This window comes from Larimichthys crocea, unplaced genomic scaffold (genome assembly GCF_000972845.2).
Source record: "Larimichthys crocea isolate SSNF unplaced genomic scaffold, L_crocea_2.0 scaffold607, whole genome shotgun sequence".
Taxonomy (NCBI): Eukaryota; Metazoa; Chordata; class Actinopteri; family Sciaenidae; genus Larimichthys; species Larimichthys crocea.
Genome location: NW_020857941.1, coordinates 353379 through 381299, shown reverse-complemented (window position 1 = coordinate 381299; position 27921 = coordinate 353379). Strand labels below are relative to the sequence as shown.

The 27921-nt window shown below is 41.7% G+C and overlaps 1 protein-coding gene across 1 annotated transcript; it reads right to left on the bottom strand.

Annotated features, from left to right (window-relative positions):
• Positions 1–123: 123 nt before the first annotated feature.
• LOC104938698 (nuclear factor 1 C-type) lies at positions 124–27833 on the bottom strand. The gene is made up of 6 exons (XM_027276813.1): positions 27728–27833; positions 24867–24980; positions 24561–24718; positions 16840–17020; positions 9942–10030; positions 124–1610 (listed from the first exon to the last, which is right to left on the bottom strand). Exons 1-6 carry the CDS (start codon positions 27816–27818, stop codon positions 1590–1592), a joined length of 654 nt encoding a protein of 217 aa, XP_027132614.1. The 5' UTR covers positions 27819–27833; the 3' UTR covers positions 124–1589.
• Between the last annotated feature and the right edge of the window lie 88 nt (positions 27834–27921).

The window sequence follows — 27921 nt, the reverse complement described above, 5'->3', positions numbered from 1 at the left end:
CCTACCTTGTCAAATGTAGGGATTCTAATGAAATTTGCAGCACATTAGATTTTAAGCTATATCTAATTCAAAAGATTATTAAATGAATGATGCTATGAAAAGCAAACTGCAAGAGAATATTGCTTCGCTTCACAAAACACATCATAATGCAAATTTTATGTCAAGGTTGTACACAATAATTAAATCCATGGTTTAAAAACATTTGTTGCCTGTTACCAATGGTAAATCATCAAGGTCTGAATTTAAACCAACCTTGGTACTGTCATTCTGTCCGTCTTCAGCTGACCCCTGCTTAAACTCCAACCCAAAACCTGTTCCTCCATAGATTGCTCAGGTTGGGTTGGAGTTGATCTGCTCAGTGCAGAACTGACCAAGACACTTTCAGAAACACCCGGTTTATGTGCTCAGGTCTGTATGCACATGACCTACTGTCATAAAACTGAAAAAGAAAACAACACAGCAATCTGCCAGATTGGTAACATATCACATCATCACACCTTTTTCAAAAAGGAACTTTAACGCAAGCATAGTGCAATGCCTGGAATATCTCTTTCTAATTTACCTACATACAACACAGACATACACGTCACGTCACACCACACCATGCTACAGTTTGAAACATCAAATTCAGCATTTTGTTTACTGGTGGTTTTGCTACCACATGATACTGGTTTTAGTGTCTTTTTTAACACTGGGCTTAACTCTATGCTGGTGTCTAACTGTAGCATTGGGTGTTGTGTTAGACGAGGCAAAAATATAGCTCTCATATTCCACTATTACTCATTGTTTTCTAATGAAAAACAGAAGAAAACAGTCTTAAAAACATGGGCTTAGCAAAGCAACTAAATGGTATTAGCCTGATGATTGTCAATAGAAAGACAAAGCCTATTTCTTTTCATGGGAAGGGAAGAAAATTTGGCGCTGTTAATTTTTTATGACATATCAATAACATTAAAAAGTGCAAATAAACATTTCATTAACAACAGGATCTCTCTTTCTAGTCAGTTCAGAAAATCAAAGAGGCTTATTTGCATATATTATAAGCAGCACCTGCAGCAGAGAAGTGCATTCTGGGTGTTGAGAGGGATGAGGTCTATGTCTGTCCCAGGCAGGAGATCTTAGTATAAAGACTGAGGGTACAGGGGGTAAAGGCTGACATCCATCCCAGGGAAACAGGTCTCATCCAGGCAACAAAGTTAGATTTCAGGCTTCTTTGGATCTAGTGTGCTGAAGCCTGGATCTGGTTTGCAGTTCATCTGGTCCATGAAATTTGCATCACTCCATAACGTTGACTTGAAAATCATAACTCACATCAGTTGCCATTTGTGAGAACCATTTGGTCTCATACAGTATAGTTCATTCTGTGGCTGCAAAATGGCTGAGTGAAAGCAGCTTCCTTTCCTCAAAACTCTTCTGGGCATATACATATAGATAAATACAGTATATTACACTGTATGTATGTATGTGTATATATGACCACATGTTCTACAAAGCTGAATATATCTTTCCTCTGGCAATATTTTGACAACATTGCTTGCATTGCTCCAGGAGAGTAGTGCCATGATGATCACTTTTCCGCGAGAGTTCACTCAGTTGCCCAGATACCAAGACTGGAAGAGAGACAAACACACAATTAAAATGTAAATTGTTCAAATGTATAATGTCTATTGTGTCTATGTATATTATGTAAAAAGCATAGCCAAAATATTTGAAACACCTCTCAATATAATGCAGTTCAGTTTAGGACTTGGAATGTGGAATTTGTGCTGTGGTTCTAAGTTTAAAAACTGTCTTTTCTGACTCCTCTGGAATCAATCCAGACTTCTTATCACCCAGCCAACCATTAGCCTGTAGCTCTACAACTGGCTATTTACAGCAGTACTCTTACTCCAATAATGATCCTGATTGTTCCTGATGCTCTCATTAGGCTTGCCAAGCTCTTTGGTTTTTTTACACACTGTCTCACTGGTGGCAAAAACATTTCTAGAATGAATTCCTGAATTCATGTTCACCACTCAATCCAAACTGTAATGATCCATGTGGACACTAATCATGTCATCAATCATGTCATGTGGAGGCAATCAATTAAAATCAAAATCAAAAAGTGCTGTGTCCTGTCCTGACATATTCTTATTTGAGCTAAAAATTCAAACTTTCTGTAACATCTTAAGGCCCCTTAAACTTTAAACTTTGGGTGCGGTGGCAATTTTCGAGGGGCTTGCACCGCCAACTTCATCTAGTTGGGCATCACCACTCTCCCCATAGGAAACAATGACATAGGCAGCAGAGAGGAGTGTCACAGCTGATCATGTGTAGCTGTTAATCTTGATGAAGTTCAGAAGGAGGTTGTTGTCAGGACACAGATACACATATTTTATATTTAGACGCTATTGCAGTTTATTTCACACAGTAATTAATACAAACCTCAACCTTTTTGAACACATAAAAGTAGACTGCCATAAACTACAGGTTGCAATACTATATAAACTATATAATTATAAGTGTAACTGTTTTCAAGCACCTTAACTGTGTCTAAGGACAGAGGGTGTCACTCCCTGTACAGATTGTAAAGCCCTCTGAGGCAAATGTATTTTGTGACTTTGGGCTATACAAATAAAATTGATTTGATTTGATTTAATTATGCTCAGTAACAGGTTTCTTTTTTTTATATTCAACATTGCTATCAATGCATTTTTTAAAAATTGCCTCTGCAGAAATGGGTTTTAAAACATGACCAATTCCCTGAGAAGAAAAAAAAAACTTTTTGTTGTCTTCAATTAATGATTTCAGGTTCTCAAATGAGTCCACATTTCCATCTTTCACTCGCTGCAGCCACATCTCAAGTTTTCTGATGAATGATGTGATTTTTCTGCCAGATGTGGGAGGTGTATTTGTGCCCCACAACTGAAAATTCACTTCAGTGAGTTTCAGAAACATTTCAGTGAGGTATGGAAGTTTCATGGGGAACTTGTCACAGTAAAATTTGTGGGCAAGACCATTGCCTTCTTCCTTCAAAAAGATGCAGATTTCATCTTGCAGTTCTAAGATCCTGGACAGCACCTTCCCACGTGACAGCCATCAGGACTCACTGTGAAACAGAACAGCTGTGTGGTCGGAGCCCATTTCCTCGCACAGAGCTGAAAAATCCGGGCTTTGACAGGTTATGTTTTGATGTAGTTGACGGTGGCAATGACGTTGGTCATTACATCATTCAGCTCTGGACTTACCTGTTTAAACGCCAGTGCTTCATGGTGTATCATGCAGTGCATCCACTGCACATTGGGGGAGACACGCTTGATGAGCCCTTGCAGCCCTCCCCATTTCCCAGCCATAACCTGTACAGTCTGTACAGATCCCCACATAGTCCTCCTATTTCAAATTGGCCTCTTTCAAGTAAGGATCAGTGATTTTAAACGGTTCTTCTGCTGTGGTTCTGCCAGTAACTTGTTTGCAGAAAAGCAATTCCTCCATCATGTCATCTCCATCTATAAATCTGACATAAGTTATCAATAAACAGTCTTTGTTACAGTCAGTGGCTTCATCCATCTGCAGAGAAAAGCGGCTGTCACGCACCTTATCATTAAGCTGCTACTCTATGTCCTTTGACATGTCATAAATGCACCTGCCGATGGTGTTGTTGGACAGAGGCCTTAGTCCTTACTTTGCTGGCTACAGTGTCATCAAGCATAGTGGAAACCATGTCCATAGCACAGAGAAGTATTAATTCCTCTGCTATTGTGTGCAGCTTTTTACACTATGCCACTCGGTAGGCAACTTTATGAGGCGAGTTGAGCATTTGCCAGCACGGATGCAGCTTTAGTAAAGAGAGACTGCTGAGCACGGCAGTTTACGAGTTTTTGTTTGAAAAACTCAACAGGCTTGTCTTTGTGCTCTGGATGTTTTGTCTCCAAGTGGCATCTTAGCTTGTTCAGCTTCAAGCTGTCACAAGCTAGCACTTCAAGACAGACAACACACTGCATCTCTCCTCATTACCCACTGTTGTACAGGTGAAGCCAAAGACAAGATATGTGTCGTCATATTTTCTAGTCTTTGCCTTGAAAGGAAATTGCTTTGGAAGCACATTTGGCGATGCTTCATCGTCTGCTCTGCACTTACGTGGAAGCCCTGTCAAAATCTTTTCCATGTTATGCTAGCAGTGTCATTTATTGAGTCATTCATTCCATCCACGCCCCCCTTGCAATGGCTCTGCACCCCCCCTAGGGGGCACACCCCCCACTTTGGGAACCACTGGGTTAACGGCACTGCCGCGAAGCGTAGTGGCTGCCTGGTGAGGCTGAGGGCCGGACGTCGTGATCCAGGTGGATATGGAGCGGGGCCTCGCCTTTGTTTCTTTCGAAGTTCGCTGGACCCTGTCGCTGCCTGGTTGGTACCGGTGGCGGGCTCGGATATGGTGTTCTAGCCCCGTGGACCCTGCTCTCCTCGTTTGCGCTGGCGCGGAGTGAATCTGGGGAACCTGCGGCCTCTGCGTTGGGCCTCTCTGTCAGCTGTTCGCCCTGTCCCGCCATCTCCTGCGAGGTTTGGCCTGGTAAACGCCAGATCGCTGGCAAATAAATAATTTATCCTTAAGGATTTCTTCACGTCACGGGACCTGGATTTCCTTTTTATCTCCGAGACCTGGCTGAGTGTTGGTGAGTCCAGTGTCTTCACAGAACTTTTACCCGAAGACTGCTGCTTTTTTTTACCTCTCCTCGGATGTCTGGCCGAGGAGGAGGAATTGCGACTGTTTTTAAGAGTGACTTTAAATGTAAACAGATATCGCTGTCATCCTCCTTCACCAGCTTTGAACTCAGTCTGTTTGAGCTGGGACACCCTCACACGGTGCTGTGTGCTGTGGTTTACCGGCCTCCCAGATATAACAGAGACTTTTTAACTGACTTTTCTATGTTCTTAGCTGATATTATGCCAAAATATGACCGGGTCCTTATTGTTGGAGACTGTAATATGTTCATGTTCATGTGTGCTGCCCTGAAAACCCTTTGGCACGAGACTTTTTAAACATCATTGACTCTTTCAATCTCGTGCAGTCTGTACTTGGGCCTACACATGAACGTGGTCACACACTTGATCTTGTTTTATCTTATGGTTTGCCTGTTCTTAACCTGGAGGTCTGTGACGCTTTCTTCTCTGATCATATGCCTGTACTGTTTGAAGCTGCTGTTTGCCTTTCACACAGTTAAACCTCAGGCTGCTGCTTGCAAATGGCGAGTTATTAACTCTTTCACTGCCGCTCACTTCTCCACAATTTTCAGCCAGAACTGCGTCATTCCCGAGTCTGTGTATGAGGATACAAAGGTTCTCAATTCATGGTTTCGATACTTGTTAAACTGCCATTGACATTGCGGCTCCATTAAAGACCAGGCAGCAGAAAGCTAAATCAGAGCCCTGGCTGAATGACACAACCCGCACTGCCAGACAGGAGTGTCGAAGAGCTGAGCGAAAGTGGAAGAAGGACAAACTACAAGTGTCTTTTCAAATACTGAGGGATTGTTGGCGTCATTATCAGTCCACTGTGAAAGAGGCAAAAAGAAAATATTTTTCTGATATTGTTCTGTTAAACAGTCATAAACCTAGTGTGTTTTTTAAAGTCATTAACTCTGCTCTGAATGCACCACAGTTTGGAATCGAGGCCTCCCCTGCTGTGTGTGAGAACTTTCTACACCACTTCATTGATAAAATCACTTGTAGCAGAGCACTTATTTCACCTCCTGCTTTTGATCCTTCAATTTGTGTCCCCTGCTCTGCTGTGTTGGACATGTTTGACCCTGTGACCCTGCCCCATGTGCAGGAGATTGTGGGTCATCTGAAGCCCTCAGGTTCTTTGGATGATACTGTCCGACCTCGACTTTTTAAGTAGGGTTTTCCAACCATTGGTCCATCCTACCTCAGTTATTAATAGCAGCCTGTCCTCTGGAGTGGTCCCTGTAAATTTTAAACATGCAGTTGTGCAGCCTCTGTTAAAAAAACCTGGGCTGGATCCTACTGTTTTGGCAAATTTCAGGCCTATCTCCAAACTCCCCTTCTTCTCTAAAATCTTAGAGAAGATTGTTTATTCCCAGCTCATGGACTTTTTAAATGAACAAAAGATTCTTGAGATTTTCCAATCCGGTTTTAAAACATTGCACAGCACAGAATCAGCGCTTTTAAGAGTATTTAATGATATCTTTTTAGCTACCGACTCTGGTCACTGTGTTGTCCTGGTACTTTTAGATTTGACTGCAGCTTTTCATACAGTCGACCATGACATACTAATTGCCCGTCTGGAACAGTGGGTGGACATCAGCGACACAGCACTGCAATGGTTCAGGTCCTATCTGTCACATCGGACTTTCTGTGTCAGCCTCTCACTGCTCCCCTCTCATGTGGGGTGCCACAGGGCTCTGTGCTTGGCCCTCTTTTATTTAGCCTGTACCTACTTCCACTTGGTACCATTCTCAGGAAACATGGCTATGCGGATGACAGCCAGATCTATGTCCCTCTCAAAAAATCTGACTCATACTCTGTTAAACCGCTGCTAATGTGCCTAGATGATCTCAAAGCCTGGATGGCTTCAAATTTCCTGAATTTTAATGAGAAAAAGACAGAAGTCATAGTCTTTGGTGGAACTTCTGGGACCCCCCCCTCTAGTTGATCTGGGTTCCTTGGCACATTATCGTGTCCCGATTGTTAATAACCTAGGGGTAAAGGTGGACGCTGATCTTAAATTTGACAGCCAGATTAAAGTTGTGGTGAAACCCAGATTTTTTCAGTTAAGGCAGCTGGCAAAAATAAAACCAGTCCTTCGGAGACAGCACCTTGAGACCGTAATCCTCAATTTTCTGTTAGGATTTGCAAGTCTTGTCTATTTCCCTGTGTGTTACTGGTGTTTTCCCTCCCCACCTTGTTCCGACTCCCTGTTACATATTCCATATGTACGGGGAAACCTTTTAAGACACCCCATGAGTCCAAAACACGAATGTGCAGCAAATGAACTGTTATGGCCAGGGTCAAAGAGGCCTATTGCTGCCATCCTCGACATAATAGATAGCTGCCGTTGACGTTCCAATCTGCATAAGCAGACATCTGTGTCTCCAGACTAGAATGTGTTGACAATAACACCTCCATGGGTAAAGACATTCTCTTTGACTAATTCTGGGGCGTGTGGTATTTGTGGTGTTATCTTTGGGTTTAAAGTCTATCCACAAGCACGAGTTCGGCAGAATGTGAGACCGACTCAGGAACTTCTGATGTACTTTAAGAGTATCTCTAATTCTCCTTAATCAAGCATCAATAAATAATACAGCATAAGACATCTGAGGCTCCTGAACACTTTCTTTCTTTCTGACCTCACCATTGACCTTTTGACTAAAGCAATTTCTCCACAACACATGCCTTAAGGACATAAAAAAATTGGATGACCTGCAACTTTCTGATGTTAAATTCAGACAAAACTGAAGTTGTTTTAATTGGACCCAAACACTTCAGAAACTCTCTTTCTAGAGACTTAGTTACTTTAGACAGGATCACCCTGGCCTCCAGCTCCACCGTAAAGAATCTTGGAGTTGTTTTTGATCAGGATTTGTCCTTTAATGTCTACATAAAACAAATTTCAAGGACTGCTTTCTTATTGCTACCACATCTGCATTGCAGTTTATAGTTATTTAATGATTTGCTGCTGCTGTGCATCTGTCTGTCTCTCTCTCTATTTATTATCTATCTACCCCCCACCTCCCTCTCTATCTGCCCATTTCTATCTTTAACTCAACCGGTCCGGTGGATGACTGTCTGTTAATGAGCTTGGGTCTGTCCAAGGTTTCTGCCTGTTAAAAGGAGGTTACCTGCTCTGTATAGAAAGTGTCATGGGATAACTTTTGTTATGATATGGTGCTATATAAATACAATTGAACTGAATTGAAAATTGAGTGATGGTTACTGATAATAGACCTTTGTACACCTATGTAGATACAGTGGTCCCTCGTTTATCGCGGGGGATACGTTCTAAAAATAACCCGCAATAAACGAAATCCGCGAAGTAAGTTTTACAATTATTATACATGTTTTAAGGCTGTAAAATCCCTAACCACACACTTTTATACACTTTTTTACACGCATTTTGTACAGTACTCCCTTAGTTAATCAGGACGCAGAACATATGTGCGGTTCTCCCTTAGCCAATTTAGGACACAGAACACAATGCGCGTTCATACTGTACAGTACGCTGTAAAAAAAAGCATGCAAAATTACACTAAAAAAATCTGCGAAACAGCGAGTCCGCGAAAAGTGAACCGCGTTATAGCGAGGGACGACTGTATTCCAAATCAGCTGGTTCCAGCTACAATAGTAATTTACACCATTTACAATGTCTAAAATGTATTTCTGATCAATTTAATGTTCATCAATTGTTGTTATGGACAAAAAAGGGCTTTCTTTTGAAAACATGGAATTTTCTATTAATTTTTAACATTTAATTTCTATTTTCAATTAGACATTATAGGTTTACTGTTTATAACATAAGACCATAAATGTAAATTCAAGCTAATGGCAAGCCCATCCATTACAGGAATAATTAAAGCTGCATTTCGACGTGCGCATATCTGCGATGGTCGGGCCCTCGCAGATATGCGCACGTCGAAATGTGTGCACATCGAAAACCGTACAAACTGATGTAGTCGGGCACTAGATTTTAAAGTGTAGATAGCGTTACCGCAATACTGTATCATATTAAAGTTATTGATTAATATTCCTAATAAAAATTCCCAGAAATTATGAAAAGTCTTAGTAAACACTAATGTTGTTGGTGTGACTCCGAGGATGGTTTGTTGTGATGAACATTAGGTTGTAGCTCGTTGTGATGAACATTAGGTTAAAAATATGCGTTTTGTGTTTTAACAACGTTTCAATTAAGAGTTACTGATCTCAGAAGTGCCAATATCTTTCTAACTTTACCAGTAGCCAACAAGGCACCTTTCCTTATCTCGTAATTACGAGATCAGGTGTCTAATTTATTTTTTTCAAGTGAATGCAATACGCTTCTGTACTTCTTCTTCTTCTTTTTCTTCGCTCACATAAAAAACTACAGGTGCACCGGCAAAAATAGTCCCCGGTAATTCACTTCCGTTGTGAAGTTGCTTTTATTTGCAGCGGCGTTTCTTTTTTATTTGCACCGGCGTTTCTTTCTTTTATTTGCAGCGGCGTTTCTTTTTTATTTGCAGCGGCGTTTCTTTTTTATTTGCAGCGGCGTTTCTTTTTGTTTACAGCGTTTCTTATATTTGTAGCGCTGTTTCTTTTTGTTTGCTGCGTTTCTTTTATTTGCAGCATTGAGGGTTCCCGGCCACCGTAGTTTAAAGCCTGACAACCGGCAGGAGTTGGGGAGAATAGAGACCGACTGATATGCATACCTCATTGTATGTGAAAATGTCTCTGATTTACCTTGATCAAGCTTCAATAAATATTACAGCATAAGACATCAGAGGCTCCTGAACGCTTTCTTCCCTCCTGACCTGGTGCCATTGACTTTCAGCAATTTCTCCCCAACATCAAGATGTTTATTTACAAAAACAAAAGTGCAACCAGTTTACATGTGCAACAAAAAATATGTACAAAACAAAAAAAAGAATAATTTTAGCAGTTAACTAAGCTGAACTCAACTCATGATAACTCAAAATACAATTAAAAATGTGGACTTAGCTACACCTATGTTCTATGTTGCCCTCACCAGACAAAAGTAACTGCTTCAATAGTATCTGCTCACCTGGCATTGCTGGAGGCAGCTCCACTGGTTTACTTTCTTGAACACTCAACAATACACACTTACCTGTTTTACCTTATCTAATCTTTGACCAGGATATGCTTTTTCCACATTAAAGAAAATTCAAAGACTGCCTTTTTTTTAAAATCTGAAACATTGCAAAAATCTGGCAAAATATTAAATGAACCATACTAACCTGGGCTTGGTAAAGTCCACCTGGGTCGCGAGGGGTTACTCCAATGAAGGAAGTGCGATTGGCAGGGGGAGTCCCAGGTGCAGAGTATGCTGAGGGTGTTTGTGTAAAAAAAAAAAAAAAAAATCAATCTCATTTCAATCATAATTCCATGTAATTTGTAAAGTTGCAGGAGGCAGTACTTTTAACAACATCTCAACAATATGAATAGCATGAAATATTCTTGATTTAGTTTACTATACTACCATGGTTTAATTTGTACCAAGGAACCGAGAAAAAAAGACAGAATGAAATATATATTAACAGCAAACATCATTTTTATCAAAGATGTGGTTTAACATAAAATGAATTACAATCAATTTTAGTTCAACAAGCATTTACTTTTTCATGAGCATATTAATAAATGTTGAATGAGTAATCAAGCTAATAAACAGATTCATAGTTGTATACATTTGCTGATTACTGTAACTGGCATTGGGGGTAACACACTTTGTTCCTATTTTTGTTTTTTATTAAACTGTCAGTTTGGAATGCCACCCATGCCTGTCCCCAGTAATGCAGGGACAGGCAAACAGGTAACCTGTGGTGGGGGAGTGCGGTGGTGGGGGGATGAAGGGAGCTGTAGTAGGTTGCCGTGGGTGTGTCTATACCTGCTGAGTGTGACGGCTGTGAAACAATCAGGAAATAACTTTTTATTTTGCTGATTAACAGCTTTAACGAGGCTGGCGCTCGCTCTCTGTTGTTGTAACACTATGTCTCTGTACCAAAGTGCTCTCTCTCAGATTTAGAAGCTGGGTTCATGAAATAAACAAAGTGAGAACACACACACAGGTAGATTATCAGAGTTTAGTCTGTGAATCCACCTGGATAGTCTCTGCTTCAGAGAGATTTCAGGCTGTCTGTGGAGGTTTGACCGATCTGAGTGTCTGATTGGCTTGTGGAGTGTGACATGGGGCTCCGTTTTTCCCAAAAGTTAATTCTGGCTCAACTTCTCTCCCGGATGCTGGCAATATTTTTTGCGGCAACACATGACCTCCACTGAAATGAATTGAAAAACGCTGCCAGTGTCCGGTTTGCCTGTCCCTGTCTGAACGCCCACTAACTCTTTCTTAAATTTGAACATTTTCTGGATAGGATATGAACATTAAAAACAGTGGCGGCTGGCCAATAGAGGGCAGTAGGGCACCGCCTTCCCTAAGCCACATAAAAATAATAATATTAAATAATTCATATTTTCAATATTTGTGTGTTGGTAAATAATGGAATACAACATACATAGAGACACCATTTTACATGACAATGGCATTCGTAATGGTACTCCTACAAGACCTGACCTTCACTAATTTGGTAAAAACACAGCATCTGTTTGACAGGAGAACTTTGCCGGAAAAACTACTGGAAAAACTACGTGTGAAGTAGCTGGGCCCAGATCAACCTGACCTTGATATCAGAAAGGGAAGTGGTACATGTGAGGTTTCTCTCATAGCTGGTGTTATGGAATTTTCTATCCTTAGGTAACACGAGGTCACGTGTGGGCCTTGAGGTCCTCGGCAGTATTAATTGTTTGTCTTAGACTAGGTTCCACCATATCTAAACAATGTGGCCAGGGTCGAAGAGGCCTATTGCTGCCTTCCTAGACATAATAGATAGCTGGCAGTTGACGTTCCAATTAGGGCTGCCACATACGATTATTTTGATAGTTGACTAATCACCGATTATTTTTTCGATTAGTCGACTAATCGGATCATACGTACATTGACTGTAAAACATACAGCTTATCGCACCAGCATGCAGCTGATCAGATCATGAGCTTTCAGCTTGAAGTATGAGCTAACTGAAAATAAAAACAACTAGAAAATTTCTAAAGAAATTTTGAGTGTGCCTGACTCTGGCCCCGTCGTCCCCATGCATTATTACTGACACTGCTCAGAAAATTCAGAACTAGAAAAGAAATTTTGAGACTGACGAGTGGGCTGTTGCTGGGGGTCTGTATTCAAAAAGCACACCTCAAATAGTCATTTTTAACATGTTTATTTAGACACAGGAGCAGCTAGCGCTTACGTGCTAGCAATTAGCATTAGCATGTTAACATTAGCTTGTTGGCATTAGCATGTTATCCTTAGCATGTTAGCGCTGAAGCGCTAGCAATTAACATCAGCATGTTAACATTAGCCTGTTAACATTAGCATGTTAACGCTGATGCGCTAGCAGTTAGCATTAGCATGTTAACATTAGCATGTTAGCATTAGCATGTTAACGCTGATGTGCTAGCAGTTAACATTAGCATGTTAGCATGAGCATGTTAACATTAGCATGTTAGCATGAGCATGTTAGCATTAACATGTTAACTCTGATGCGCTAGCAGTTAGCATTAACATGTTAACATTAGGATGTTAGCATTAGCATGTTAGCATTACCATGTTAACATTAGGATGTTAGCATTACCATGTTAACATTAGGATGTTAGCATAACCATGTTAACATTAGCATGTTAACGCTGATGCGCTAGGAATTACCATTAACATGCAAACATTAACATGTTAGCAGTAGCATGTTAGCATTAACATGTTAACATTGATGCGCTACCAATTAACATTAGCACGTTAATGCTGATGCGCTGACGTGCTAGCAATTAACATTAGCATGTTAGCATTACCATTTTAACATTAGCATGTTAGCGATGATGCGCTAGCAATTACCATTAGCATGATAACATTAACATGTTAACATTAGCATGTTGGCATTACCATGTTAACATTAGCATGTATTTAGTTCCTAGTGGCTAATGCTAATTATCATTAGCATGTTAACGCGCTAGCTGCTCTGCTGTCTTAGTTCAAATTAAGTGCCAAGAACTACTAAAATGGCTGCCGCTCGGCTTCTGCCTGCTGGCCCCTTCCCCCTCTCCTCCTTCAAGCAGGCTGAGGTTGCCAAGCAACCAGGACCTAATCAGCAGCAGCTGATCTGCACCTGTTAAAATGTCAGTTAAAAATCCTGAGACTGAGAGAAAATGCTGAGACCCTCCCTCGAAGAGGAAAGAATTTTTGGCCAAACCGTATTTCCAATCATTGAACCGGCCTAACTTTGAGCATCGTGAGCCCTTCCTGATCGTCTACATAGTCGTTTTGTGTCGATAAATGAAGAAATGTGCCCTTGGGAACAAGAGAGAGAAACATTACTTCTGCTTTCCTCCAGAAAATTTCCCGCCTTTTTAACATGGGAGTATATGAGGCTGAGGATGGGAGTTGCTGCCGCATATTTGCGTGTCTTGCCAAAACTATATATCTGACAGCTACAACAGTGTTATCACTGCGACCACCTCGAATTTTCCTATGTTTGAGGGGATAATCATGTCTGTAGCTGTGCATTTGCGGCCACAGTCACAGTTTTCAAATGTATTTTTCGACGACTTTTTCTCTCCCCCTCTACTCTAGCGATGACATCACTCACTCTAGCTCTGGAAAGTTCTCGCAATACACACCCATTCATTTTTTGGCTTCGTTTTTTGGCTATTTTTGGCAAAACCGTCTGCCGAAACTCTTAGAAAAGCTATCGATTCCCGGCCGAGCCGGTGGTTTTGATACCGGTTTTGTGTATGTGCGACAAAAACTCTGGGAGGAGTAGCGAGACAAAAAAAGGGCGTAAGAATAATAATAACAAGAAGAATAAGCACGGTGAATAACATATAGTGTGCGCTTTCAGGCACACTCAATAATAATAATAAGCGCGGTGGATAACATATAGTGTGCGCCTTGCACGCACACTCAATAAGAAGAAGCAGAAAAATAAGCACGGTGGATAACATATAGTGTGCGCCTTGCACGCACACTCAATAAGCGCGGTGGATAACATATAGTGTGCGCCTTGCACGCACACTCAATTAACATGATAGCTCATTACCCTTTAACAGGGCTCTAAATTAACTTTTTTGATCACCAGCCAATGTCGCTGGTAAGTTTCTGAAGTTACCAGCCAATTAGAATTTCCACTAGCCACATTTTTTCTGGTGCAAAAAAGACAGATTATGAGAGCAACTGAATTAATTTGATCGTTTTATTAACTAAAGCTTTAAATTAATCTTACAATGAAGTTGGGAACTTAAGTACATACAAAAATTATCCTAACATTTTATTACTCATTAACCCTTACATACTATTCAGGGTCTAATATGACAAATTTTTTGTACATAACAATAAAATAAAGCGTGTGCGGCCGTCCCTGACCCGTGTTGAATCCCCCGGGCAGACTGCGTGGAAGTTGCGGAAAAATCGCGGTGATTGGTTAAAATTGCAACACTGCCCTGAATTCACAGGGATTCATTGAAGTTGCAAATCGCAACATTGTGAATTCCTGGAGGGTCGGTGTTATGGTATCGTTTACGGTACAGTCAGGCCTGCCGCCGATTACCACTACTGCACATGTGCTCAGGTGTGGGTGTGTGTGTGTGCAGCGCCGGTCCTGGCCACATTTGTATGTGACAGAAAGGCAGACGCGGCAGTGGAAGCTGCAGCCGCACTTTCGAGAGAAAAGCAAAGTAAAAAAAAAACAACAACAAAAAAACGATTTGTCGACTACTAAATTAGTTGTCGATGATTTTGTTCGTCAACATAATCGTGACTAATCGACTAATCGTGGCAGCCCTAGTTCCAATCTGCGTAAACAGACATCTGTGTCTCCAGACTAGAATGTGTTGACAATAACACCTCTATGGGTAAAGACATTGTCTTTGACTAATTCTGGGTGAATAGTATTTGTGTGACATCAGAGGCTCCTGAACACTTTCTTCCTTCCTGACCTCACCATTGAGCTTTGACTTCAGCAATTTCTCCACAACAGCTGGTACACCAGAAAGGCCTGGCTGGCTGGAAGTGGCCATGCTAATCGGTTGTTTTGTTTTCCGTGCTTACTTTTAAAACAACAGGGACAGATCCAGCATGGACAGTTACCGGAGTGAAGCACCTGTCTGAGAAAGCAAGGAAACATGAGAGCACCAGGGAACATAATTCTGTAAAGCTAGCCATATTCAGAAATTTGTACGTCACTACGCAGCTGGACGAGGATACAGGATTGCGTTGAAAAAACGTAATGAGGAAGTGGATAAAAACAGGCACATTTTGTAAAAAATAATTGATTGTGTGAAGTTTTGTGAGGCTTTTGAGTTGGCCATACAAAATGAGCTGTTGGATTACATGCTGTCAGTGCTAAAAGATTACATTCTGGAGGAAGTAAAGAATGCTGATTTTATCACCATTCATTCTGACAACATGACCAACATTTCCACCCACTGCCAGCTGGCGCTTGTGCTACGCTACATTGACGCCAAAAGTAGAGCGTTTTTTCGAGTTCATTACCATCCAGAACGTAACTGCAGACACCATCACTACAGTGCAGGACAGGCTTAGCACCATACTCCATTAAATGGACAGAAGCCCAAACTTATCGCTCAAGCTTATGATAGAGCTAGTGTAATGAAGGGAGCCACCGGTGGAGTGCAGCGTAAAATAATGGATGTCTATGAAAATGCTCATTACGTCCACTCACTGCTATGCGTATCAGCTGAACCTCATCGTGCAGCAGGCCACAACACATATCCCCAGGATCTAGGGATGGGAATCGAGAACCGGTTCTTGTTGAGTTCTTGTTGAGAACCGGTTCCTTGTTTAACAAGGACAAGCTGAAAATGGAACTGTCCCTCATCTATGAGAACAATGAGTTCAAGGCTTTCAGTGGTGCGGTGCCTCTGTACCAGTTCTTCATGGAGAACAACCTTCAGAGCACATTCTCAGAGACTGTCAGTCTTCTCAAGATCCTCATCACCACACCCATGACAACGGTTGCCACACCCCAGACACCGTGTTTCTTTGTATATAGATGACCTTAGCAAAAGACATTATCCAGCAAAATATGACACTCTAGGATTTTTAATAAACTCCCTTCAATAGTAACAGTGTATAGAGTTCATATAAACATTTATTAATCTATATAATTTGATGTTATTGTGTATGTGTCCTGACGGTATGCCTCTTGTGTTGCCTGTTAACTACTAACGACACTGTTTCATGTGCTCAACAGCTCTGTCACAGCTGATCTGTCACAGGGGGCACTGCTGTAAAAGTCAACAGCCTTTCCAACATGTTATGCTTTGTTAGAAATGGATGCATCAATTGTTTACAAGTTCTGTTTTACATATAAAGTTTGTGATTGTGTTTGTTTTTATATAAGAATGCCTCAAGTTTTTTTTATATTGGCATTAAATAATTACTTATTATTTCACTGATCACTGGTATCCTGCAGTTTGTGGTAAATTGTATCAGGATGGGATGGTTTCTGAAACTGAATATGGCACAGCCCCACCTAGAATATTTTTCACCAGCTGCCACTGATTAAAAACTATACTAATACTAAGAAGAAGAACAACAACAAGAACAAGAATAAGAAGAATGCTCTATTCACACTCATCTGAAAGTTACATATACTACACAGTATGTGTATATGTATACACTGTATGTGTATATGTAACTTTCACACAGTATGTGTATATGTATACATTGTATGTGTATATGTAACTTTCTCACAGTATGTGTATATGGAAACATTGTATGTGTATAAGTAACTTTCACACAGTATGTGTATATGTATACACTGTATGTGTATATGTAACTTTCACACAGTATGTGTATATGTACACTGTATGTGTATATGTATACATTGTATGTGTATATGTATAACTTTTACACAGTATGTGTATATGTATACACTGTATGTGTATATGTAACTTTCACACAGTATGTGCATATGTATACACTGTATGTGTATATGTATACATTGTATGTGTATATGTAACTTTCAGATTCCGCATCAATAATGTTAACAGGTGTTTGTTCGTGTTTTGACCACTTACTGGGTGATGTGGGGGAGTTTGCTCCCCCATCAGAGGAAGTGGTAGTGGCCTTTGACTCAGGAAGTGTTGGCCTAGGGAGGGAGGCTGGGGGAGCAGCCAAGGAAGGTGCTGGTCCAGGCGGTGCCAACATCTGTGATGAGATGTAGTGAGTGGGCACTTTAACCTGGTTGCTGCCATTCAGCTGGAAAAATCAGAAACATTCATTATCCAGAACTGTTTATTCTTTGCATGGCCAAAGGAGGAGCTGTATCTGATCCCAAGCAGGGCACACCCTGGACAGGTCAGCAGTTCATCAGATCATTTCTCTCTCTCTCTCTTTCTTTGTATGCATGCATTTTGTTCAGAGTTTACTATTAAAATGGTTACTTTTTAGATTATATTTGATCTTCTGTCGAAATTGTAGTTGAGTTCCTTTCTTTTTCTCTACATGGGACATACAGACCCTTTCCAAAAAATTAGAATATCATAGAAAAGTTTACTTAGTTCCATAATTTACATTAAAAAGGTTAAACTTTCATAGATTATAGATTCAGGGGCCACACTTCAAACAATTTCAAGTATTTATTTGTTTAAGTTTACATAATTTGGGCTTCCAGCTCAAAAAACCCACAAAAACAGGAATTCAAAAAATTAGAATACTGTGAAGAAATCAGCCCAAATTTTGCAGGGCATTAATGTTTTTAACTGAGTGTCACACACTAATCATCTACTAAACTCAAAGCACCTGACAGACTTGACAACTGGCCAGAAGACCATCATTGATACCCTCCATAGGATGGGTAAGCCACAAAAGTTCATAGCTAAAGAGGCTGGTTGTTCACAGAGTGCTGTGTCTAAGCATACCAATGGAAAGTCTAGTGAAGAGGGCAAAACAGAGAAGATTCAAGAATCTGGTAGAGATCCAGAAAGAGTGAAATGAGGCGGGAGTCACAGCTTCAAAAACCACCACATTCAGACGCATCCGGGAGATGGGCTACAACTCTCGGGTCACGCCACTTCTGAGCCTGAGCCAACGTAGGAAGCGTAGGACCTGGCCCCTGCCCATACCGCCAGAAGCACCAAAACCTGGTTTAATGCCCATGCCATCACAGTGCTTGACTGGCCAGCCAAGTCACCAGACCTAAACCCCACTGAGAATCTATGGAGTATTATCAAGAGGAAAATGAGGGCCACCAGACCCAAAACCAAAGAAGAGCTGACAGCAAGCATCAAGGAAATCTGGGCTTCCATAACTCCTACGCAGTGCCACAGGCTGATTGCCTCAATGCCACGGCGCATCGAGACAGTGATTAAGGCAAAGGGATTCCTAACCAAGTATTAAACATTGACATATCATTAAGAAAGTACCATATTTTGACTAATTTGATGTGATCCTAATTTTTTATTTTTTTTTCCCAGCAAAAACTGAGAAGTAAATGGTGATTTCTTCACAGTATTCTAATTTTTTGAATTTCTGTTTTCATGGATTTTTTGAGCTGGAAGCCCAACATATGTAAAAATAAACAAATAAATACTTGAAATTGTTTGAATTGTGGGCCCTGAATCTATAATCTGTGAAAGTTTAATCTTTTTTAATTGAATTATGGAAATAAGTAAACTTTTCTATGATATTCTAATTTTCTGGAAAGGGTCTGTATATCTAAATCTGCAGTTTTTTTCTCTATTCTGCCCAACTCACTCTGGTGGTCAAACTTTAAACCCCTACAGATAACACCACAAATACTATACACCCCAAAAACAGCCAAAGGGAATTTATTTACCCATGTTAGTGTTCACCTTTAGCACATTCTAGTCTGGAGCCACCATTGTCTGTTTATGATAATGGAACATCAACAGTTCGCTATCTATTATGTCTAGGAGGCCAACATCCTCCAGAAATCCAAACAGCAGCCTCACATACCAAAGAGAGAAAGTTTACTCTGATATAATCAAAAGCTGTCACTGTCTATGACTTTAAGATCCATGTGTGGCCATGTGTAGTTAGAAGGATAGAAAATTCCATAACAGATGTGGGTGCTCAACTTACTGGTGTTGTGTCATGTAAACATTTGGCTTCATCGCATATTTGCTGGAGATTTGTGCATTTAATATAACCTTCAGATAAAGGGATGGAATTCTTGAATTCTTTCTTCTTTAAGTCATTATAATAATATACAGTTAGGTCTATATATGTTTGGACACTGAGACGAGTTTTGTTATTTTGGTTGCTTACCAGACTATATTCAAGTTTTAGTTAAATAATGAATATAGGCTTGAAGTGCAGTCTCTCCAAATTGGACAAAAGGTTTAGCAATTACATTAATATGTAGCTCCCTCTTTTTCAAGAGACTAAAAGTAATTAGACAGTTGACTCAAAAGCTGTTTCTTTTTCTTTCTTTTTTTTAAGATTATTTGGCCTTTTCAAGCTTTATTTTTTTGATCGAGACAGCTGAAGAGTGACAGGAAATGTGGGGAGAGAGAGAGAGAGAGAGAGATGGGGAATGACATACGGGAAAGAGCCACAGGTCGGACTCGAACCCCGGGGCATCCGTAGCAAGGACTGAGCCTACCAACTGAGCTAAACACCGCCCCAACTCAAAAGCTGTTTCATGGACAGATGTGAGCTATTATTTTATTATTTCTTCATCAATTAAGCAAGTAAAAAGTCCGTAGTTGATTCCAGGTGTGACATTCACATTTGGAAGCTCTTGCTGTCAACCCACAACATGCAGTCACAGCAGGAGCTTTCAATGCAAACTATAACATTTCTAAAGACATTTTGAGTGTGCCTGACTCTGGCCCCGTCGCCCCCATACATTATTACTGACACTGCTCAGTAAATTCAGTACTAGAAAATTCCCGTGGAAATTTTGAGAGTGACGAGTAGGCTGTTGCCGGGGGTCTGTATTCACAAAGCACACCTCAAATAGTCATTTTTAACATGTTTATTTAGACACAGGAGCATTAGCATGTTAGCAAGTAGCATGTATTTAATTCTTAGTGGCTAATTCTGTCATTTTAGACAGACAAGTTCAAATTAATTGCCAATAACTGCTTAAAAGAGCCGCCGCTCGGCTTCTGCCTGCCCCCATTAGATCCATTAGAGAGATAGCAGGAACATTAGGAGTGGCCAAATTAACAGTTTGGTAAATTCTAAGAAAGAAAAAAAAACACACTTGTGAGGTCTGCAACACAAAAAGGCCTGGGGCCTCATGTACGAATACTTGCGTGGATTTTCACGTGAAACCTGCCGTACGCCAAAACCCAGAAACTGTCGTACGCACAAAAATATTCAAAGTGTGCGTACGCACGGATCCAAGCACGTTTCTTTTGTACATCCCAATCAACGTGGAATTGAGCGCACATGCAACTCCTCCCTGTCCACGCCCCTATTTACATATGCAAATCTATTTAAATAGGACCTGGACCTGAGATTCACCTCTTTGTACGATCAGATAACACGATGAACAGAGGAAAGAAAATGAATTTCACAGAGTCTAAGCTAAAGATTCTAGTGAATGAAGTGGAGATTCTGTTTGGTACCCTGTCAACAGCGATAAATATGACCCAAAAAAAGACGTGAGTGGGAGCGTGTGTGTGGGATGCCGTGGGATCCGAGCAGCGCACACACAGGTTTGGACAGGTGTCGCGCCGCGGCTGACATTTTACGCCCGCTTTTACTGACAAGAATACTGAACACAGGGAGACAATCAGGGGCTTGTTAGAAAGCTCTGCAGCTCTAATTTCACCAGCAGAAAATAAAAAACAAAACAAAAACATGATATTTGAATGCGCACATGCCCAAATGTGCATTGGCACACTGGCACGGTGCGCGATGGGTGGCTTCTGGGTAAGTAAAGATTTAATTCCTTTAATTGTCCCGTATGTAAACCAACGTTAAATACGGGGCAATTAAATGAATAAACTATTTACTCACCCAGAAGCCACCCATCGCGCACCGTGCCAGCCTCCAGCCTGTTGCCAATCATGCTGTTAGTCATAATGAATGAGTCATGCGTTGAACCAGGCCACCTTGCCGCAATGTAAGTTAGCTGCATTTGCACATCACATATGAGTTGAATCAGAATCAGAAGTACTTTAATAATCCCCGTAGGGAAATTGTTTAAACACTGATGGAATGAAAATGTTTCGTACTTACATGAATAAATTCATCCTATGGCGCTTTTATAGCAATGTGTGTGCAGTCAATAGCTCTGATTACATTAGGGAAACCGGCTCTCGCTGCAAATTGCGCTTTAATGTCGTCCTGTTCAACAGCATTGTATGGGAATTTGATGTACATGGATAACATTCGGTTGATTCCGTACCACACAGGACACAAACAACCCCTGGCTCCTCGCCGTGTTGCGTTCTAGGGCCGGCCGCAGCTCTACGCACAACTCCAGTAACACTGGCCTTGGTAACTGAAATCGGCTTATGAGCCAATTATCATGGTTTGCAAGTAAATCCTCGCGTTCCTTAAATACTCGCTCACAACGGATTGCACCTTTTACAAGGTCCTCTAACAACAGTAACGCTGCCATTGTTAATACCATTTCCTTCATCATCTTCTTCATTACGCATGCTTTTATATCCACCTATATAATTGCAAACACGTGGGTGTGTTAATTGTTCATAAGTGTGTCTCGGATGTGCACATCAGTCTGATGACTACTTGTTTTCACATTAACAGTTTCCCAGCACCACCTCTAAGGAACAATGGCTGTAGAAACGTGCATACGACAGCTATGAAGTTGGCTTGGGGCACACACATTTCTTCGATCATTTCACGTTTGATACATCTAAACGTGAGCGTGGAAAAGGACGTACGCCACTTTTTTGCGCGTACGCAAGCTTTGTACATGAGGCCCCTGGACATCCACAGAACACAACAGTGGTGAATTATCATAGGACACTTTCCATGGTAAAGAAAAACCCCTTAACAACATCAAGCCAAGTGAACACTCTCCAGGAGGTGACGGGACCGTGGCTGGTCCGTCACAGGTCCGTCACAGGTCCTTGGCTGGTGTGTGACCGAAATGTAATCCCCCGCGATGACGTAGTCAGTGAGGCCCCGACTGGAAACGCCCCTAAGCAGTCTGTTTGAAAACCAGCTGCAATGCCTCATTTGTCCACGGGGAGGAGCAGTGATGTTCCGCTCTCACCGTCGACTGTCTAAAGACACATCTGAACAGATACGCCGGGGTGAGCTGATCAGCGGATCAGTTGATGGAAAAAAAAAAAGTTGTGATAAGATAACAGTGAGGCAGCAACAAGAACATGCCAACATAAACGCGTTATTAAAGAAAACTCCGCTCGTAACGTCCGTAACATAGCCTAGATGTTGTTGATTTAAACAGTGACCATAGGCTAAATGGCGTAAAGCGCAAATCGAAAGAATTACGGGTGAATCAAGTATGAAATAAGTCAAGTATTTTTGGTTTTAATAAAGTTTGCAGTATAAGCTTACGAAACCATCAAACATATATTTAGGCATTCCATGAAAGACTTTATTCGCAAGGAGGCTAAGCCAGGCACAAAACAGGAGCTCGTCGAGGACATACAGACGTTTTGGCAAAGGAGAGTCACCGTGGACTTTTGCAACAGACTTCTCTCTGGACTTTAAAAAGCTGTGCCGTGTATTATTATAATGGAGGGAGGCATAGTGGAAAATAAACAGTGGTGTCCATGTAGAATAAAAACATAACATATATACTGCAAACTTTATTAAGACCAAACATACTTCACTTATTTCATACATATTGTAACGGGCTGTGTATACACTGTGGCTGTTGAGTTGTGTTCAGTAAGTTAGGCTGCAGTGTATGGGGTGACGCCTGGGGGGGTGGCGTTGTTAGAGGCTGTGAAGCCTGTCAGTCATGGCAGTTGCCATGGCGATGAGGGGCACGAAGTAGCTAATGTGTTAATGTTATATGCTGCTGTGCTTGCCTGGTTTTATTGTTTTTTTGCCGTTGGCTACGGCCACAGGAGCCTGTGTTCCAGATTAGGAATAAAGTCCAGCAAAACCAGTTGCTTCGTAGTTTCATTGTTCCGGGTCACTACAATATTCTTTCCATTTACGCCATTTAGCCTATGGAATGGACGAAAATGAAAAGGAGTCATTCATGTTCATGAACACACTCAAATCACAAGGCTACTGTATAGTATGCAGTACTCAAACCAGCTGCATTCTCCGCTCTGTGATCTGTGACACTGGGAGACCAAAAAGCCCATCAAGTGCAAACAATGAGATGCTAATGAGGTTTGTATGGTTTACCTGGCCTAAAGCGTGCACTACAGTAAATACCTGCATAACAAAGGGCTTCCAAAACGCTCGTCTCTGCAGCTCTATGTCGCACAACAACAACGAGCCCTCCCCTCCAAATAAACTGTTAATTAAAAATAAACCATCGCTTGTATCTGCAGGTCTGACACACAGGCCTGGCAGCCCTGAGACGTCCGAACCGTTTTTTGTAACTTTTTTAAGGGTTAGTTTGTTGTTTACATGCAGATAAGCGAGAGAGAGGCGCGAACACAAGAGAAGAGACGCTCCTGTAATTATGCAAAGACTAGTGGTGGCCATAGATTAATGCGCCAATCGAACAGCTGATTGCGCCAATGCCGGCCGGCATTAGCGCGATCAGCTGTTTCCCAGAGTAAACAAAGGCAGCTGTCCAGGTGGAAGCGGCATTTAAAAAACATCACCAAGAAAAACCATGAGAAAAACACGACAAAAGCACAAAACTCTCTAAACTGCTATAGAGATCAGGACTCCACGGAGTTACAGTGAAGAAAACAAAAACGAACAAAAGAGAAAAAAGTCAAAAAGTAAAAAAGCGACCTGAGAGGCTGGAACAGCTTTGCGAATAGATTAATGGTGATATTTTTTTTATCGCCTGATAAGAGTCTCACGTTAACGCAGATAACAGCCCACCACTAGTAAAGACAGAACAGACTAGATGTTGTTGATTTGGTGAATGCTGACATGTTAGATATAAACACCTTAAATTTAATTTCAATTCATGTACACGCTCAAATCATACGGCTACTGTACAGTATGCAGTAGTCAAACCAGCTGCATTTTCCGCTCTGTGATCTGTGACACTGGGAGACCAATAAGCCTGTTACTGTAAGTGCAAACAAAAGGTTGAGCAACGAGAATGCTAACGAGGTGTGTAAGCTACGTCATCTCCAGGTAGAACAACTGTAAATAAGTTCTGTGAGAGAAGCGCCATCTCCTGGTCATACCCTGTAATCACATGAGTGGGTGGAGTTACAGTAAAAAATAGACACGCCCAGGAGAAGGAGGGGGGTCTCTCCGTTCAAGGGACTTGGCAGGGAGCCAGCTGGAACTCAGCTGGAAGACGGCTGCCATTCAGCTGGCGTTCAGCTTGAACGGGAACTTTTAAGTTGCTACTACTGTAGCAATTCCAAGTGACAGCAGTATCAGGAAGAAGGAATATGAGAAGCTTGAGAAATAACCAGGGCTGAAAGAGGAACTAGGGAAGAGCTGTGACCCACAAACTGGATGAGTGGCTACAGCAGATTTCAGGTGCAACGTCTGAGGTCTCTATCCAGAGGTGTGCGGTCCTAGGAACAGCTAAGACACTGCACCTTTCACAGCCCTGTACTTGCAAAGCAGAAATGCTAAAGCTAAGTAAAAGTAATTAAACACCAAAGAAAAGGGATAGTATTCAGAGCTCTGTGACATAGCTAGCTGATCTTTAAGTGCTTGTACTCACTGAGCTGGGGGTTTGATTGGCAGGGTCGCAGGCCAATGAGACCAGATCTTTAAGGGGGTCCTGGGCCAGGTGAGGAGGATAACGGATTGCTCCATGGGGAAAGTAGGAGGACGATGGGAAATGAAGAGATGAGGAGGGGTGGGAACTCCGAGACAGACCTGCACAGAGGAAGAGATAAGGGAGAGAGACAGACAGACAGAGAGACAGACAGACAGACGGACAGACACAGAGAGAGAATAAACAATAAAGTAAATTACATTTTGTTGTTTGTCCTTATGGGTGGCAATTAGATGTGAGGTTACTGACCACTGTGAACAGCTATGACTGGCCGGTGGTGCTGAGTGAAGGAGCCCAGTCTTGGTGAGTCTTCCTGGGGAGAGGGACTGTCCAGCTCTGCCTTCTTTACAGAGGGAGACAGACCTAAAACCCACAGACACAGATACAGACACAGAATTATTGGTGCTATCCTCAAAGGCACTGCGACCCTGTTATTAGTAAATTTGTTAGCCTAATTGGCTCCACACTTGTCAGAACTACTTTTCTATTTGGCCATCAGTATTTGAAGTTAAGTATTTTAATTTGACCAGTGAATGACCAGTGATACCACTGTCTACCCCCCACAGAATGCTGCTGAACAACTGAATCCAGATGAAAGGTCCAACCAATCAATAGCAACCTGGTGTAAAATCCACAAACTGTTCCTCGTGCACTCAAATGGGGTATTTTTGCAAACCATAGTTGCTAAAGTCAAGTGCTGATAATAGACCTACTGGGGTCCCGTGGCCCATCATCATTCACATTGGCACTGACTTAAGAACGTAAGAATTCCATCCCAGCTTAATCTGAAGCTTAAATTAAATGCACAAATCTCCAGCAAGTATGCGATAAAGCCAAATTTTTAGGTGACGCCACACTACACCCTGGATTAATATGGTCTGCACGACCATGAATCTGAAGGATGTAGCACTAACCTAGACCCCCGTCCCATGACTTGCAACCATGGTAACTGATGAAATATTTTAATTGAGTGTGCCTGAAAGCGCACACTATGTTATCCACCGTGCTTATTATTGAGTGTGTGTGTAAGGCGCACACTATATGTTATCCACCGCACTTATTCTTCTTTTTGAGTGTGCCTGAAAGCACACACTATATGTTATCCACCGCGCTTATTCTTCTTATTGAGTGTGCCTGAAAGCGGACACTATATGTTATCCACCGTGCTTCTTCTTATTATTATTTTTATTAGTGTGGATGCCCAGAGGGCATTATTATATTACTATTGTTCTTCAAATCTTTATTTTTATTTTTCCGGATGTTTTTTTCTGTGCTTCTACTCCCACAAATCCTGTCCTACAAACACAAAAAGAATACAACCAGATGCCACCATTCAGGACATTATGGCTATGACTTTACAGATCTCTACTATTAATACTGTACAAATTATTAAACATTTTATACAATTTTCCCATCATAAGGATGCATAGGAAATCCTCAAATCTCCCAACAGACCCACTACACTTTAAACAACTACAACTGCATAACTTGTCCTACAGACTTCATTCAAATTACTACTTGTACATAAGATGTTTAAATATTAACCTTGTCCTCAACTTTACAAAATATTTTACCATTTTTAAACAATTAAATATTAAAGTTGAGCATGTTTTTACTTTACAGCAGCGATTACAGCGTGTGACGTCACAGTTAGAGTGAGAGAACAGCTAACACGTCTGTCAAAAAATAAAACATACCAGCCTCAACGGGCCGCAAATGTGACGCTACAGACATGATTTACCCAGCAAAACATAGGAAAACTGAATACCTACGCAGTGATACCACTGCTGAAGTTATTACCATTTCGGCGTTGTGAGCCTCGGAGCAGCAGCTAGTCCTTGCAGCACTCCCATTAAGTCCAATGTTAAAAAAGAGCGATTTTTCTTCAGACACGCAGACAAAAGCCGCTCCTTTACCAGACGGAAGCAGTCCATTCCGTACCGGAAATCACATTTCACCGGTCATTTATGTCCTGTCCTGTACTTCCTTCCGTTAACCGTTTCCGTTACCAGCCCAGCAGTCTGACACACACACGCGCCGGCACACCCACCCCGGCAGATGGTGCTCGGTAAACACATGGCTGCACAGTCGCGAGCCGCTGCTAAACCTCGTAAATCTCATCAGAGCTGATTGCAACAGACAGGAAATCCGATACAGATACCTTTCAAAATAAAACAATACGCAGTTCTTGTAGCTTTTCACAACTTCACATCAGTGTTACGTCATGAGCGGTGGCACCAGGTGAGCAGTCAATCGATCAAAGGGTCTCAACATGAACGATGAGAGACTGATTGTTGAAGTGGTACAACACACAATAATTTATGACACAACAGATCCTTTTTATAATCTCCTCCACGTCGGAGAAGCAAAGTCAGCTGTTTGTTGTTGTTTTCCTTATATACAGTTTATCGCGGGGCCTCGCGTACGTCCAGGATTCTCGCGGGATCTCGCGTGAATACGGTCGGCTCGCGACGCTGCCGTTTCCGCTGCTAACACTCGCCCGGTGTAAGTTAAACACCGGACAGAGGACGGCGCTAAACCGCAGCGCTTACGTCCCCTGTGTGAGTCCACACACACAGGGTTGGCACGCAGCTACGGAGCACAGCAGTCAGTCGGCAGCTGGGCCGCAACAGACGCGCGCCTACCTGTCCTCAGGCGTCTCTTGTTAGCACACCGCTAACCGAGAGTGTAAACAACCCAGCGCATGGAGCACGGGAGTGTGCCAGCTGATTGTAAGATGACATGTTAGACACGGAGCCGGCGGACCCAAACGGCAAATCAACGCAACTGTTCTTTATGGACCGGTAATGTACTGTGCATTTAGCTTTACATAGCTTAACACAGATAAGCACAAAACTGTTAAATTTGTTAGTGTATTTTCTAAGAGTTTTGGCAAACGGTTTTGCCAAAAATCGCCAAAAACCACACCAAAAAATGAATGGGTGTGTATTGCAAGAACTTTCCAGAGCTAGTGATGTCATCGCTAGAGTGGACAGGGAGAGAAAAAGTCGTCGAAAAATAAATTTGTAAACTGCGATTGTGGCCTCAAATGCACAGCTACAGACATGATTTATACATTGAAACGTAGGAAAATTTGTCGTCTCACTCACATTCGCCTGCTAAAGCTGTCAGCTTTATAGTTTTGGCTCGAGAAGCGAAGATTCGGCAGCAGCACCCATCAACACCCTCATAGACTCCCATGTTAAAAAGGCGGCAAATTTTCTGGAGGAAAGCAGAAGTACCGCTTCTTTCCATTGCTCCCAAGAGCACATTTCTTCATTTATCAAAACAAAATGCCTATGTA